Source organism: Drosophila suzukii, chromosome 2R (genome assembly GCF_043229965.1).
Source record: "Drosophila suzukii chromosome 2R, CBGP_Dsuzu_IsoJpt1.0, whole genome shotgun sequence".
Lineage (NCBI taxonomy): Eukaryota > Metazoa > Arthropoda > Insecta > Diptera > Drosophilidae > Drosophila > Drosophila suzukii.
The window spans coordinates 10,098,392-10,113,587 of NC_092081.1; the positions used below are offsets into that span (position 1 = coordinate 10,098,392).

The window sequence follows — 15,196 nt, forward strand, 5'->3', positions numbered from 1 at the left end:
ATTCGAATTAAATTGAAAAGGCATTCGAAAATATAGATTGCCAGTTGGAAAGTCACAATTATAAAACTTTATTTTTAAGGAAAAGTACATAGCTAAAACCGTTTGCCAGTCAATAAGACCCGGAAGATTTTTAGAAGTCACATTCCTTCGAAATTTCATTACCAATTGTATGCAGTCTCCATAAGAAATCCCTTTTCCAAATCAAAGGTGTAATATAAAATCATTTATTCAGAATTTTGAACACGGGCATAACCAAAACATAACTAGTTAAATAGTCACTAACAGTTGTGTATGTATCAAATGCGATATCAAGAAGAGCGAAAGCTGTTTTGTAAAATAAATCCCATGTTAGAAGGAGGACAACAAATAAATAATGCAATTCCAACCATCAGATTCCTTAATGGGCTTTACGGTTGCGAATCTTTATCAGCGCGGGCAGCATTAGTTTCAGTAATCCGGAGCCTATGAGGCACAGTCCCGCAAAGATGAAGGCATAGGTATAGTTACCCGTAGTGGCAATTAGTTCTCCGCCAATAGTGGTGCCAACAAAAGCACCGACACCCATGGCCAAAGAGGTTATCCCAAAGGCATTGGTCAGCTTTGGCAGGCCCAGATATTTCACATATATAAGTCCTCGCAGGGTGGAGTATACAGCTAGTAAATAAAGGGAAATAAAATAGGTAGTATTATAATTATGAGAGAAGTGTTAGCGATCAGAAAATATAACTTAGTGGAAGCTCCAGAAATAACTATGCTGTTTGAAATCTCGTATAATGGTGTCCAAAAGTATGGAGTAAATAGAAAACCTAAAGTCTTTTAAAATGATTCAGTCGAGCTGCTGACTATAAAGTTTATGTTTTAGGCAGCCTTGATATTACAAAAATAGTTTTATACATGTAGAAATAGGAAAATCCAGCTTGTAAATTAAACCTTTCTAAACTTTCTCAATTTTTAAGGATTGTTTATAATTGTAAGTATAGAATGGCATACTTTCCCCAAAATTTTCAAACTCTTAATAGGGTAAGAAAAGTCCCACATGAGTTACCCACCTGGAGCAACACCATAGGAAATGCCGTAGAGGAACTGGAACCAAATCAAGTCCTGACCATAGAAGGCACTGATAAAGACGGCACATCCGCCGTAAACCAGGCCAGCACCACAAATGCCTGTGGTCCAATCACGCCGCTTATAGGCCACAAACCCACAGACGTTCCGCATTATAACGTTGGTAATCCCGATGGTGGGACCTATAAGCCGCCCATATTCCTTGGGAATCGTGGTACGTGCGAACGAGTATACGAAGGGTATGTTAAAACCCAGCGGATACAGAAAGGCGGAGGCCACCAGCACCTGGAACTCGAACCTTTTCAGCAGATGGTAATCGAAGAGCTTTACCAGGGTGGCCATACATCGGCCCTGCATCTTCTTTTGCGTTTCAGGTTCTTTAGCCCATCTTCTGCGACTAACTCTGGAAGTAGACGGGTCGTCCTTATCGTCTACATGAATTTTTTTAATGCCGTAGTTTACCTGCTGGGTCTGTAGGTGGAAGATTCATTTAGATGGAATTAGGGGCTTACTTTGGGACACTCACATTCTTGTGGAGGTGGATCTCCTTGCCCTCGAGGTGCTCTTTGCTATGAGGCTTTTCATATTCGGCGGGACCCGTGTAGAAGAGATCATCCCGCTCCATGGGCGCTGGACGGATGAGCAGATTGCGCTCCTCCTCGGGCTCCGCCTTCTTCTGCCTCTTCTCACAGCACTTGGCGAAGCAGGGGCAGAATTTGGCGCACCCACGCTTTTTTTCTGCCGGCTCATACGTGCTAAGGACACTCCGAGTTGCTGCCGTCTGGGTGGACATACGCAAGTAGTCCTGCACATAGAAGTTGCCGTAGTACTCCTCCGAACTGGACTCCACCAGGTCGGAATGGTGGTACAGGCCCACCTGAGTGGGAGCCACCTCCACGTAGGCAATGGCCATCAGCAGGATCAACATGATCAGTGCCGACTGTGTGCGGAGCATGTTCCTCCAACCGATCATCGGCACCAGATAGCCGTTGAGGAATGTGAAGACGACTATTCCAACACCTCCACCGCTGCAGGAGAATCCAGTGGCCATCGGACGATACCGCTCGAAGTAGTACCCCACGATCAGCTGGGAACTCGCCCAGATCGTGCTCATGCAGATGCCACCTAGAAGGGGGATCCTAAGTTATTCATCTTTTATTGGATTGTGACAGTACCTGATGATCAACCCACCAAGGACGCTGTAAAAGCATATCAGCATGACCAGGTTGACGCTGAAGCTGGCGAGTAAGACCATGGATGAGGAGGATAGGACCCCGGCGATGGCCACCTTGCGGAAACCAAAGCGATTGATCAGGATGGCACCAAATATACCGCTCGTGAAGTAGCATCCAATCTGGACACTGGCCACGAATAGTACCTCCGTCATTTCCGCGTCCAGATCCTTGGCTATAAAAGGCAACAGGATGCCAATGGTGAAAATAAGGCCGTCGATGATCATCTGGGCAAGGAAGGAGAGCACCATGATCAACCAGCCGAAGCCGCCGTCGGGTGGTATCACCATATAGATCTGCGGAGAGCGGAAGATCCGTTATCCATGTGCTCAGCACCTCTGAAAGTTGGTACCCACTCACTTACAAAAACCATACCAGAGCCCAGTCGTCTTCCGCCGCCTATCAGGTCGAAGGATTCTTTGGAATCTCCACTACCCGAGTCGATCAACATTTCGCTGTTCTTCCGCCTATCCGCATCATATTCGCTGAATGATCCGGGTGATTCGGTGTCCGCCAAAGGATAACCCGCACTGGCCGCGGACACGGACGCGTCCTGTTGGATAATGTCCTTGTCAATGACGTACGAGTCCTCCGAATCGTATCTCGGGACCAAGGGGGCTCCTAGGTGAAGGTTACAAGATTAGTCGGGACAAATGCAATGCATCTGTAAAAGTCTACGGTTTTAGGAGGCTCTCTTTTGTTTTAAAATATTATTGCATGTTTTATTTTGAGTCTGATCGATCCTAACAATAAAATAGTGTTCAGTATTTCTTTTATAAGCAACCGCATGAAGTTTAAATTTCTTATACGTTGTCAAAAAGGATTATTAACCTAGTTAATACAATATCTGCCTACATACTCTTCTGATTATCTTAAGATCTTAAGATTTTTCTGTGGGCAGACAGTACAACCTCTACGGGAAAATAATGAAAAAATCGTAAGCGTAAAAAATACAAAATTTGTTTATAAAAAATTTCAGGTCTCTTATATTCATTTACCAGGTCTTTAAAAATATTGATTGATTGGGTGAGTATCCCTAAACCTACTAATTTTAAGGTTAAGAACTAATTAGTTATCATTGCTATAGCCACCGAGTTTTAGATAAGCAGCAGGAAGGAACTTACTTTTTTTAAAGAACTTCTGCGTTTTGGTGATGAGCGGTTCCTCCCTATCATATTGTTCCGTGGCACTGATTGAGGTCACGCTCTCCACGGATGCAGCAGAGGCGAACTTTATTCTAGAGTCTTGGGCAATGGAAGACTGAGCAAAGCTGGACGGAACAGATGAATCTGAAGCAATCCGATCGGTTTCTATAGATGCGGGAGTCCGTTTAACAGAAGGAGGTCTTCCAATGGAAGAGGGAGGTTTCTCAAAAGTGGGCTCCACATACGGCACTTCGGAGATCGGTTCAATGGGGCTGGAGGTCGGTGGTTTGCTATCCTTAGGCTCATTGCCTTCTGAAGCCTCCACAAGGATGTGGGGAAAAGTTCTGAGAGGCAGGTCTCCTGTACTCCAGTGCAACCGTCTAAGAGAAGACCTTGAAGTGCTCCAATCGAGGATTATTGAACTGGGATTCCTTGCATTGGTCCCCACTGCCACATCGACCATCTGCGGTTGATCTGTCTGCTTTTCATTCTCGTAAATGGACGAGGTTTGCACCAACAGATCCTGCCTGGACAAGGATCTGGACCTCTGGCTACTTCCATTTTGCACTGCAGGGGTGGTCTGGTCTTCATCTGATGGCACCGAACTGCTGGGTAAGCTGGGAAACGAAGGGCTTGGTTCAGGAGTAGTTCTCAAAGGACGGGTACACTCACCTCCGCCTACGATTCCTGCTCATTTTTCGACTCTGTCGCAGCGTGTTCCTGACATCTTTCACAAATCTCTCTGCGTCTTGAACCCAATCCACAGTGACTGGCTACGTGTCTGGCTGCGATATGAGAAACTCCCACCGAGGAGGGAATTCGTGGGACTCGGATTGGAAGTAGGATTCGGGGACTGTCGCCAGACATTAGCTGCTCCTGGTTGCCAGGCAAGCGTGACAGACAGAGTTGGTATCCCCCTTCAGAAAATTCCCTACAGCAACTGTTACTTTCTGCCATCTCCATCATCTCTCTTCCCCAGGCGAATCCCCACTGCCACATCCCGATCCCAGTTCAATTCTACACCCGCCTGCCTGTTTATTTTGGGGCCAAAACAAAATTGCATCAGTGCAATTTCATTGATTGCAAGTAAATGAAATCATTCCGTAGTCGTCGGAGTTCTACACAGAGTGGAGTGGGCTAAAGTGCATCTCAGCTTTAAGGGCAGTAACTTCATTGGCAGTCACTCAATGGCAACAAAAGATGAAGTATTGGGGTCGCCGGTCTTCCCAGTTGATTAAATGGAAAGTGATGCTAGCCAGATGTTGAATTTATGAAATCCCCACCGCTGTAAAAGTTGAACTAAGCCAGCCCTGCTGGAAATGTTCTCGCAAAATAAATAACAAACAAAATGCACTAATTAATTAGCGTAAAGGCTTCTGACCAGCAAACTTTCGACCCCCAACCACTTGAGCTTTTCCCTCAAACAGCGGGATTTCCCTCCCGTTTTCCCGCGGGTGAGCTGCGATTGCAGCGGCTATTTTCCACGACCAACAACTCTATGCGGAAATTGTTTTTTCCAAAAGGTTCGCTCGTACGTGCCCGTTTTTTATGGCCCACGTTGCTTTTCCTATTTCTCCTTTATTTTTTTTTGTTTGTTTTTTTTTTCCCTGAGCGACTTGAAATCGAAACGGCCAAAAGATTGCGCTGCCAAATTGTTAACAGCAATTGACCCAATTTTATGGGGGGCCCTCATGCATGGCCACTCTCGTTCGGCAGTGACTCCAATGAAAATATCGGCGTAAAAGCGAAAACTGCCCCGAGAAGAGCGAGTAGCCACCATGGCGTATACTTATTCTAGTGGATTTCTGTTGTTTTTCCGATGCCTTTTTTTTTTGGGCGGCTGGAAGGGGCTTTGTCGTTTGGCTGGCTGCGCTCTGTTTGCATTTAACTTGCAAACAAGCTTGGAAAAAAATTCGCAAAGTGAAGGTTGCGATGTCTATTTTTTCTTTATTATTGTTTCCCGCCCAAATCAAGGCAACTGGCATCGAATGCATTCGCAATTAACAGCAGAATAAACAAGGAAAAGCCATTTGGGCCATAGTCTCGAAAAGAGTTCAATCCGCGACAGTTTCCAAAAAATGCACTTACATTTGTAAAGTCTGTGGAGTGTGAAACAGCATGAGAAATTCACCCCATCCAAGGGGGCCTTTGGTTAGGCTTCGTTATACCTTTCAGAGGGGCACCAGGAACAGCCTCAGATCAAAGTAGAACGTTCACCGGGAACGACCTAAATTTCGTTTCTCTCAAAACTGCCACAGTACCGGCTCCAATCCAAAATCTCCGTCTAGTTATGTTTCTGCGTAAAAATTCCATAGCCCTACGTCCACAGATCCTGAAAGAGGCCCAGGGTCTGGTGACTTCGGGAGTCTCCCTCGTCAGCCGGCGCCTCAAGCACTCGGATGGTGAGAGCGACAGGTGTGCCAAAAAGCAGAAGGTTGAGCGAAAGTGCGAGAAGTATGTGCCCAAGAACTCTCTGAAGCCGGAATGTCTGCCGGTGGAAGCACTGAAGCCCAAGTACTACAAGCAGCTCAAACCCTGTAAGACCGACAAGGAGCTGGCCGTCCAACATCCCAAGTACCTGGGCATTTGGGGTCGCTGCGACATACCCTACAAGCCGGAGCCCCTGTGTCAGGATCCCTGTGACCTGGCCGAGCGACTGGATGACAAGTTCTACAAGCCCAGCAAATCCCTGGATCGCGAGTTCGACCAGTACTGGGTGGAGTGCTTCTTCCGCAAGCAGAAGCGCTGCTGCCGCAAGGTTGCCCCCGAGCGAACCTACCGCGTGATCACCCAAAAGTGCGGGGCGGCACCCAAGATGAAGCCCTGCCTCACGATCAACCCCATGCCGTGCAAGCAGGAGGCCAAGGAGGGACCCTGCCCCAAGTTCTCGCTCTGCGACTGCAAGCCGGCAGCCATCAAGACCAACTGCCGGGTGGCCCCCCGGAAGAGGAGGTGCCGCCGCCGGGCCTGTCAGTATCCCAGCTTCTCGGAGTGCCAGCACGAGGAGCTCAACACCAGCAGGCCCATCGAATGCCGCTGCCTGGAGGTGCCGCCAACCTGCCTCGTCTATCGCTATGGTCTCCTCAACCGGCGACATCCCTGCGATCCTCCAGAGAGGCGAGAAGACTGCGAATAGTGAAACACTTGACCGGGAGAAGTTTGGATTCGGTGGCCCTCTCTTGGTGCTTTAATTCCTGGCAGAAAAATCACTAGTCCCCATTTGGAGAGTCTCGAAATTTTGGTGAAATAAATTTGAACGTATGATCACTAATAGAAAAATATTCATCTCTTTGATATTTTGGGGGGTAATGGCTTGCCCATAAGTAAATCAAATCCATAGCTTTTCAGCTTTGTACGCTAATATTTAGGCAGCTCCTTAAGTATTTAATATTGTTCCAGTTTATTGGTTAAACGGGAACCCATTAAGAAAGAATTTAAGAAATATAAACACATTGTTTGGAGTATACCCAAAATAATTTTACGGAACCAAGTTTACCAAGCATTTTAGTAGATGGACCCGAACGATAAAATAAAGTAATCTAACTTTTTTATAGTATTTTGATGAAACCACGAAAATAAAAGATTATCGACTCATAGTTATAGTGGCCCGTATATAGTTTTAATTTTCAAGGGGGATTCATCTTATAATGGTATGGTTGCATAGGGTTGCATTTGACTTAAAGCTAGTGTGAATGTGTATAATAGTCTTATTAATAAAATATCTTTAAATTTCAAGAGTGGATTTTACAGTGTTTGACTTGGCAACCAAGCGAAAACCAATTTGAGTACAACTTTTTTAAATGGTTAGGTACTTTATTTTATGGTAACAAATCTAACCGTATTGGTCAATTTAAGCAACCAGTTTTTTGTTTGTTTAATTCAAACATAGTTCCCAAGTAGGCTTTTCTTCCAAACGTCAGCTGTCGTAGGGACTTCCACTTGGTTTCTGGCTCATTCACAAGCCATAGTCCGAGTGGTGAGCACGTGGAACACCTCTGCCTCGTAAAGTCCAGGCTTCCGTTTTGGTTTCCGTTCAAAATTCCAGTTAAATTCAGTTGAAAGAGATGGGGTTGTTGCAGACCGTCCAGCGCTCGCTGCTGATGCGGCACACTGTGGGACCGCTGACCATCAAGCGGACCAGGATGTACGACGCCCACAAGATGGCGGTGCGGAGGAGGCGTTTGGAGGCGATGAAGGGCAAAAAGGACAAGCCACCCCAGTGCTATATGGCTATCCGTCGCTCCGAGAACCGTTGCAACCAGCCACGCCTCAAGTTGCCCCGTGCCGAATGCTTGGACGATCCCTGCGGCGACCAGGAGCTGCCCATGGATCTGGATCACTACACCCCCAGTGACAAGAAGAAGCGCAAGTATCAGCGCACCTGGTGCGAGTGCTATATGATCCCCAAGGCGGCCGTCCAGGCGAAGAAGAAGTACCCGAATAGACCGCGGCGGAAGTTCGATTGCCCCACGGTCAGCCAGGTGGAGTGCCGCGACGAGGACATGTTTGCTGAGAGCGCTCGGACCAAGCCCGAGAAGTTGATCGAAGTGAATCGGATCGGGGACTGGCCCTGCTGCAAGATCCCCTCGCCGGGCTGCCCGGAGGCCAGGAAGCCGCCCTCCTGCGACGTGGGTCGCATCCCGTCCTGCTGCAAGAAGCGCCGCACCCAGTATCCCAGCTTCTCCGAGTGCAAGAAGGAGCTGCTTGACCCCATCATGCCGTGCGAGTGCGAGAAGAAGGTCAACCTGTGCGACGTCTGGGCCTACTGGCGCAAGATGATGAGATAGGCCAGCCCCAGACCCTCGAGGAACCATCGAAACCATGGAAATCAAGGCGGAATGAGTCCTATATCTGGATCGAGATGCCCCAAATCAGCAGTGAAAAGTATGCGTAAACAAAGTGGCTCGCATGTATTACCGTTTATACTTTGTTTAACGGGTTAACTCATAAAATTGCGATCCTCCAGCATCACTCACCAATGGCGACTTTAGTTTTCTTTTACCAATCTTGATTTGTGTATATAATTGCATTGCTTAAAAATTTTTAATTAAAATAATATTTTAAAACGACTGCAAGTTGAGATATTATCATACACTTATGGGTCAAAGATTATAGGGATTTTTGCGGTTGATGTATCTTAAAAAGGAATATTTTATTTTATATTCAACAAAATAAAAATCGATTGGGATTGACTATAGGAATTGATTCCGTGTAGTTTTTTAATTTTTTTAAAGAAAAGTAATATCTTATTTCTCGATATACGTTTTAGCCTTTACTTTTGCTGTCTTTCAAAAAAAGTAAACATGAAGCTATGCTGTTGAGAAAGACAATTATTTTTTCAATGTCTAGTTTATTTCACGAACTATATTGGGAATATGAGTACCCGAACGATTTTACTAGACTTTGCCTCTAAGAGTTTTTAGTCAAATAAAACTTAAGATGATAAAGAGAAAAGAAACTTTTCAGCAGTTTTCAAAAACAGCTAACATGTTTTTATTAAAACCAAACAGTTTTTAGAAGTAGTAGTTTTCCAATATGTAACTTAATCTTGATAATTGGATGGGTTCAAAATGTGTATTTATTGATCACAGACTTTAACTTCACTCCAGCGTATTGGGTCGCATTGAATGCGACTTTCAGGAATGCTTGATGGTTAATTCTTCGCAGTCGGGAGGTCCTTCTGGTGTACTGCCACGCCCCTCGTCCTAGTTTTTCTACCTCCTTTCCTCCTGCTCCTGCTCCTGCTCCTGCTCCTCCTCCGCCCGCAGCTCTTTAGCTGGAGTGCTCTCCTGTGCAATTCCTAAAAGGGATTTGCATGCCGCTGAGATGTTTATCGCAAATTGTTGCCGTCGTCTGCGTCGTGGAGGATGTTGTGACGTTGTCGTCTGGCGGCGCACAAATGTCAACAGCACAAAGCTCTGACGTTTACATTGAAAGTCACTTTGGGCGCCAGGCAGCCAAACAGACAAACAGAAGGATCCTGGGGGCCTAAAGAGGGCGATGGCTAATGAAAAGCGCCAACTAAATCCAATGCATTTTTATTTAAATGCAAATGTTTAGCCCGCCAGCAAGTGTTTAATTGCGGAGCTCGGCATTGACAAGTAGGAGTTCTGAAAGGACCAAAATCTGAGGACTAAGAACTTTGGGGAGGGGGAAGTTCTGAAACGGAACCGAGAATTTGCCAAACATTCGTCCTCGCTGTTGTTTGGGCCAAAGTATGCCCCGGAGTGACATTTCGCACAAATGAAATGTATGGCTGAAAAGTTGTCTGTTTCTGTGCCCAAACAAATAATTTTATTATAAAAGTTGTTCCTGCCTCTTATTTGTGTGAACTTGTGCTTTTCGTGAGTAATAGATAGCATGTTTTTGTGGGTATTTTCGTAACATGTATACTGTATATTTTTTCTAATTTTAGAACTTAATACTTTTCCCTGCTTTTTACTTTGCCTTAATACAAATTTATTTAAAGGGTTAAGTCCGTCTCATGCTATCAGCAAAAGAAGTCTAACGTTAAAAAAAAGAAAAAATATATAAACAAACCAATTTTTTGGGGTTCCTAAGTTAGTTGAAAGTGTGCATCATCTTCTTACCTTGGGTATTTCAAGTGCTTCTTAGCTTCAGAAAATACTCAGTTATATTTTTTTTTGTTGGTAGTAACTTTTTAAAATCATTAGTAAACATATTCTTGTCACCAAGAGTTGTGCTCAAAGTGTGGATGAAAGCTTAGTGATAGAATGGTGTATATCCTATGCTAATAGTTGCAAATAGAACGCTTACCATTCCGGGATATTCATTTTTAATAGAGTAACATTGGCTATATTTCTTTGTTTTACGAAAACATGGCCGACTATCCGCGGCTTCTGCCATTTTTCCCCCGGTCGAATAGGCTTTGTGTGTCCCCCCAGTCATGGAGATTATGATAAGGCTTTACGACTTTGGCTGTCCAGTAGCTGGCTGGATTAAAAGCTTTTTGCGGCTGGGATATGGGATGTTGGAGGATGCCAGGGAGGGGCAAAGGCTGAAATATAGGGTTAGTGTAGAGCTCTAGGCAAGGTAAACAAACAAATTTAGTTATGACCAACAAAGTTGCAAGGCCCCTTTGCTTTACGGCTCGGCCAATTAGCTGGACGAGGATGCTGACCTTAATTACACGTGCACTTTTAGTGCAACCAGTGTGCAGTCCCCGTACTCTTTTTTTCCCCCATTTGTTGCAGTTTAGCCCATAATCTGGACATATGTATATACATACATGTGGTGCATATACATGTGTAGCTGCACCCACATAACCATAAATGTAAAATGCCACGGGTATGCCATGCCATTCCATTTTTGTTGCCACATTTTTTTTTTTTTTTTTTTGTGTTTCACTCAGCTGGCTACACTTTACACACTTTGTTGGCTCCGTGTCCGGGTCTAAATGCTGCTGCCGGATGGTTAATATTATTTTATAATTTCGTTTTATTACTCCTACTCTGCCGCAGAGCGTTGTAAACATGTTGTCCGGAATGGTCGCGAACTGGGTAGTCCGGAACCCCCGATCCCCGATCCCCAATCCCCAATCCCCGGAACCTGGGTGCCATTTGGGTAGTCAAAGTGTGCCATTAAATGTATAAGCAGGCAATGAGGGGCCAAGCGTTAAATGCCGAGCGGGGATTCTGACGGTCAGAGGTGGGAGGGCATTTAACCCGACCCCCTGAACACCTTAAAAGTATAAAAACCAATGCTAAGATCGCTTAAAGTTTTTGCTGGCCAAGAAACATATTCTTGCAAATTTATTGAGCGCAAAAGTTGTTTACCTTTGGAGAAAAATCAAAACAACAAGTAAGCCAAACGTAAAAAGTGGTTTGCATATTACAGCTTATGGATGTGCACTTGCATAGCACTTTGCCTTTGTTGCTTTCACACACTCTTGATCAATCTATACCCTTTGGATTTGTTATTCCCTCGAATGGTTTTGTGTGGCTTTAGTCTCAGAGCTTACTGATGTGAAAACCAGTGAAATGAACAAGCTTTTATATGTTTTTCTATCACCATCTGTATGACATTTGTCTCTTTGTTCTTTCTTTAATAGTTTGCAAAACACACACCTACAAAAGTGGTCTTTTTCACTTTTATCCAATGCTATGGGACTCAAAAACTTTTAAAAATATGTAAATATGATACAAAAGCTATCAATTTGTTTCCAATTAGAAGATTTCTTTGGCTTAAATTGGGCATTACTTCGCTTTAAAACAAGAAGCTTATTAAGAAAAGTGAACACAAAGACCTGGATGTTTATTTTTATATTTTTCATTTCCCAACATAAAAAATAAATACAATTTGTTGCCTACTTTGCGGCGACACTGCAAATTTCGTCTTTCATCAATCGCCTTGCCTATCCAATATTGACATTTATTGAAGGCGCAATTCCATTGACATAATTCAAATAGGCAACAACGTGCCACGCAATTCAAACGCGACAAAATGTAAATTGCCTCACAGGCGGCGAGTGAGAGGGGGATTACGTGCCGAGCGAGAAGACAAATCAATTTGAAGGAATACAATTTTGGGGACCAGGAATAGTAGGAGTAGTGGACGAAATGATAATGAAGGCACCACATTTTTGGCTCCATTGTGCGAGTGACAATGGGCCAAAGATAAAAATGACAGCCACAAGCTGGCAGCTAAGTCGGGATGAGATCTCCAGGGGGACTGGGCATGGGAATGGGACTATATTTTTGGAATGGCATAGTGTCTATTGTCTCAGGATGGCCGCTGGACTTTCCGTTGCCGGAATGGGTAATGCACACATTGTGGCAAAGAGTTTAAGCAGCTGTTGTCTGGCCGGCGTCTAACTGTCAGACTGCGGCTTATCGCCAGCGTTTTGACAATTTTCCGACTTTCTCAGTTGGCTTTTTTCGCCATTTCGCTGTGGCGGCTGCCAGTTTAATTATGACATTTAATTTCGAGTTCATTGTCGGCAAATCTCTGGCTGCGCACAAAAGCATGCAACAGTTTTTTTTGCCATTGCTGCACAAGCGGAAGTACATTTGTCGTCGGCTGCACAAGCCGGAAGTTGTAGCACACATGTACACATGTATGTATGCCACAAATAATTTACCCAAAAAACATTTAGGAAAATCAGAAAATACGATTGTATGCTTTAAAATTCTTTAAAATTTTGTCAAGGCATTGCCTTAATTATACTTATTATTATTTCAGAAGTACGAATTTTATCTTGTTGCTACTGATACTTCTTTAATATACAAATAAACCACTTCAATTCAGATTATGCCAAATGAAGAACACTAAGTAAAAGCTTGATAAGTAAAGAGCATTAATAGCACAATACATTATCTTGTTGAATTACTCGGGGAACCATTAGATCGGAGCTGTGCCGAATAATGAAGCCATTTTCGGCTAGGGTGCCGATTTAAGATGCCATTTATGAAACATGTGCCGGCATTTATGCATATTAAATTAGTCAGCTTAGGCAAATAAACAGGCCAGCGGACCACCGAACCCTTTTGTATGGTCCCGAGAACTGCGTCATATTCCCACACATTTTGCTTAATATTCAGAGGTTCAGCTGGCCCCAAAAAAAGAAAGAAAAAAGCGACCACATTCGAGCGGCAGAAGGAAGGGTTCCATATAATAGTTGTTTGGGGCAACTTAAAAACGCATGTTGGAACTTTTCAAGTGTGAATTGCTCTTCATTTTTGCAGCAGACAGAACCCCGATGGAAAAACTGGGCGAGCTGAAAGGAACTGAACTGAAAAGGCATTCGTTGCCTACTTTTCCCAGGCCCCGTAACCCTACGAAAATGGTGGTATCTATATGTATGTTTGGTTGGGCTGTGGGTGTGAGTCGCAGTTGTAACAAAAAGAAACATAAAATAAAATGGCAACGGCAGAAATGTTTTATAAAAATTTATATGAGCATAATTTGTAACTGCAGAAAAAAAAAAAGAAAAACGCACACGCAGAAGGAAAAGATGGAAAAAGAGATGTTAAAACGACGCCTCCTACGGGGCGTATGAGTGTTTTTGCGGGTGGAGGCGGTGGGCGTGGTCCTGTCAGACAATGGAAGCTGAAAACGGTCTGCAGATGTAGAAAATGAACATATTTTCGGCTGTAGAGCAGCTCGATTTGAATTGCCAGCCAGGCTGCGAAACTGTGGGTATTTTTATGGAAAGAAAACATCCCTAGAAAATGAGCACCGAAAAATTTAAGAAATTCTTTGCAAATATCTAACACATAATGCAAAGTGCTAGTGGTAGATTTCTCATTTCGAGTTCATTTTGATGTGTATTTTAGCTTGATTCTCTTGTAGAGAAATTAAAAGTATCCAAGAAAATATAGATTTAGATTTACAAAGTTTTGAGAAGCTAACATTTTATCACAGAAATAAAACATTTTGAAGCCAATTTTTGAACAAGATAGCAAGCAATAAACAAATTCTTCATTGATAAAGTTGGTTTTCGTTTTTCCACCCAGACAATCATAAATTCCAGGAAATCTAGGCCAACTTTTGATGTTAAATTAAATGCCAATACAATAAACTAGAAATAATTTTTAGGTTACTGAAGTTTGCTGGAATTGAAACAATTTTTTGGTTACTCTGTGGAAGGAAAGTGATCAACAGTAATTAAAGAGGCATTTGCAACCAATACTGTAGTTACTGTTTATCGGGATTCCCCCCCGTTTCCCCAACTTTTTTGTCTGCTTTTGCAGATTTTCCAACTTTTGGCATGTGGCACACAATTAAGATGCAAATTGTTTTTGCACAAAATCAAATTTCCTTTCTCCGGCAAACAACAACAGGCATATCAGTTTGCCACTTGCCGAACTCTTTTCGCTTTGCTATCTCTTTGTAGTTGTTGTTGCTAAGTGACAGATACAACAAACACAACAGGAGGGGCAACAACAACAACAGCAGCAACAATTGGGGGAAAATGCTTAAATGTCGTTCAAGTTTGCGAGTTAAGTGCACTACGTATGCAATCGACACATGTGTGCAACAAAACTCGTTAACACTTGAAAAGTTTCATGGGCCCGAGGGCAAGTCGGGAAATTCTGGGCTCACTGCACACACACACACACACAGATACTAAAAAGGACGTGTCCTCTGTGTGTGTATGTGTGTGTAAGAGAGCAAAGTAATGCTGCTGAAAAAACACTTAAGCAGAATGTTGTATATATTCTGTAACCAAGTGAGGCGCAGAGTTCAGTTTGCCTCCATTTAGTTCGTTAGATAAATCTTTGCAACAGTGATAGAGTCTGAGTGTGTGTGTGTTAGCCAGTAGCTGAGGGTGCGTGTGTGTGTTGGCCCTTGGACATCTTGTAATCGTTGGGTTTGAGACCCCATTGACAAGGAGATGATGCCGGGAAACAGCGTCTGGAATGCAAATCGCAAGCCCGCTCAAAGAAACTCACTGCAAATTGCTTAAAAGGATCAGTTAGCATTGGGCAATGCCTTTTAGGGGTCCTTAAGGACATCATTTCTTGAAAACAGAATGGTAATTAAATAATCTGTGAAGAAGGAAGTTGTGCTAGATAAGACACTGTAAATTAGGGAGTCCTTAAAAATGGCAGAATACAGTGTGAGTTAAAAAGGACATTACAATAAAAAGAAACATCTTTTTGAAAGATATAAAACATAACTATTTATGTTTAGATAAATATGTTAATGTGTTTCTCCCTTTTTTAGTTTTAACAAATTTTATTAATTAGATACAACTTTTGCACGTTTAGTATCGCAAATATAAAAAATACT

General features: G+C 43.5%; 3 protein-coding genes across 10 annotated transcripts; 2 read left to right on the top strand and 1 right to left on the bottom strand.

Moving 5' to 3' along the window:
• Positions 1–208: 208 nt before the first annotated feature.
• Positions 209–4,305, bottom strand: Targ (Tarag). 8 transcript variants are annotated; one of them, XM_065863141.2, is made up of 8 exons: positions 4,115–4,233; positions 3,422–4,059; positions 2,662–2,918; positions 2,257–2,593; positions 1,592–2,190; positions 1,050–1,536; positions 387–654; positions 209–324 (listed from the first exon to the last, which is right to left on the bottom strand). In XM_065863141.2, exons 1-7 carry the CDS (start codon positions 4,135–4,137, stop codon positions 398–400), a joined length of 2,598 nt encoding a protein of 865 aa, XP_065719213.2. In that variant the 5' UTR covers positions 4,138–4,233; the 3' UTR covers positions 209–324; positions 387–397. The 8 variants fall into 8 exon arrangements, with proteins under 8 accessions (XP_065719213.2, XP_016929708.3, XP_070850842.1 ...); XM_017074219.4 differs by having other exon boundaries at positions 209–654; XM_070994741.1 differs by lacking the exons at positions 3,422–4,059; positions 4,115–4,233 and having other exon boundaries at positions 209–654; positions 2,658–2,798.
• A 1,327-nt stretch (positions 4,306–5,632) lies between these two features.
• Positions 5,633–6,721, top strand: LOC108008716 (uncharacterized). The gene has a single exon (XM_017072615.4). The coding sequence runs from the start codon at positions 5,733–5,735 to the stop codon at positions 6,576–6,578; it is 846 nt and encodes a 281-aa protein (XP_016928104.3). The 5' UTR covers positions 5,633–5,732; the 3' UTR covers positions 6,579–6,721.
• A 657-nt stretch (positions 6,722–7,378) lies between these two features.
• Positions 7,379–8,421, top strand: LOC108008712 (uncharacterized). The gene has a single exon (XM_017072610.4). It carries the CDS (start codon positions 7,507–7,509, stop codon positions 8,227–8,229), a length of 723 nt encoding a protein of 240 aa, XP_016928099.3. The 5' UTR covers positions 7,379–7,506; the 3' UTR covers positions 8,230–8,421.
• The last annotated feature ends 6,775 nt before the right edge of the window (positions 8,422–15,196 follow it).

What these genes read in the sequence shown, in the direction of transcription:
- Targ (XM_065863141.2), bottom strand. Translation starts at nt 4,137, where the DNA reads ATGAGCAGGAATCGTAGGCGGAG. An exon ending in ATGCTTTTACAGCGTCCTTG is followed by an intron (nt 2,191 to 2,256) that starts GTGGGTTGATCA and finishes TCCCCCTTCTAG; the next exon opens with GTGGCATCTGCATGAGCACG. An exon ending in TTCCTATGGTGTTGCTCCAG is followed by an intron (nt 655 to 1,049) that starts GTGGGTAACTCA and finishes TTTATTTACTAG; the next exon opens with CTGTATACTCCACCCTGCGA.
- LOC108008716 (XM_017072615.4), top strand. Translation starts at nt 5,733, where the DNA reads ATGTTTCTGCGTAAAAATTCCATAGCCCTACGTCCACAGATCCTGAAA.
- LOC108008712 (XM_017072610.4), top strand. Translation starts at nt 7,507, where the DNA reads ATGGGGTTGTTGCAGACCGTCCAGCGCTCGCTGCTGATGCGGCACACT.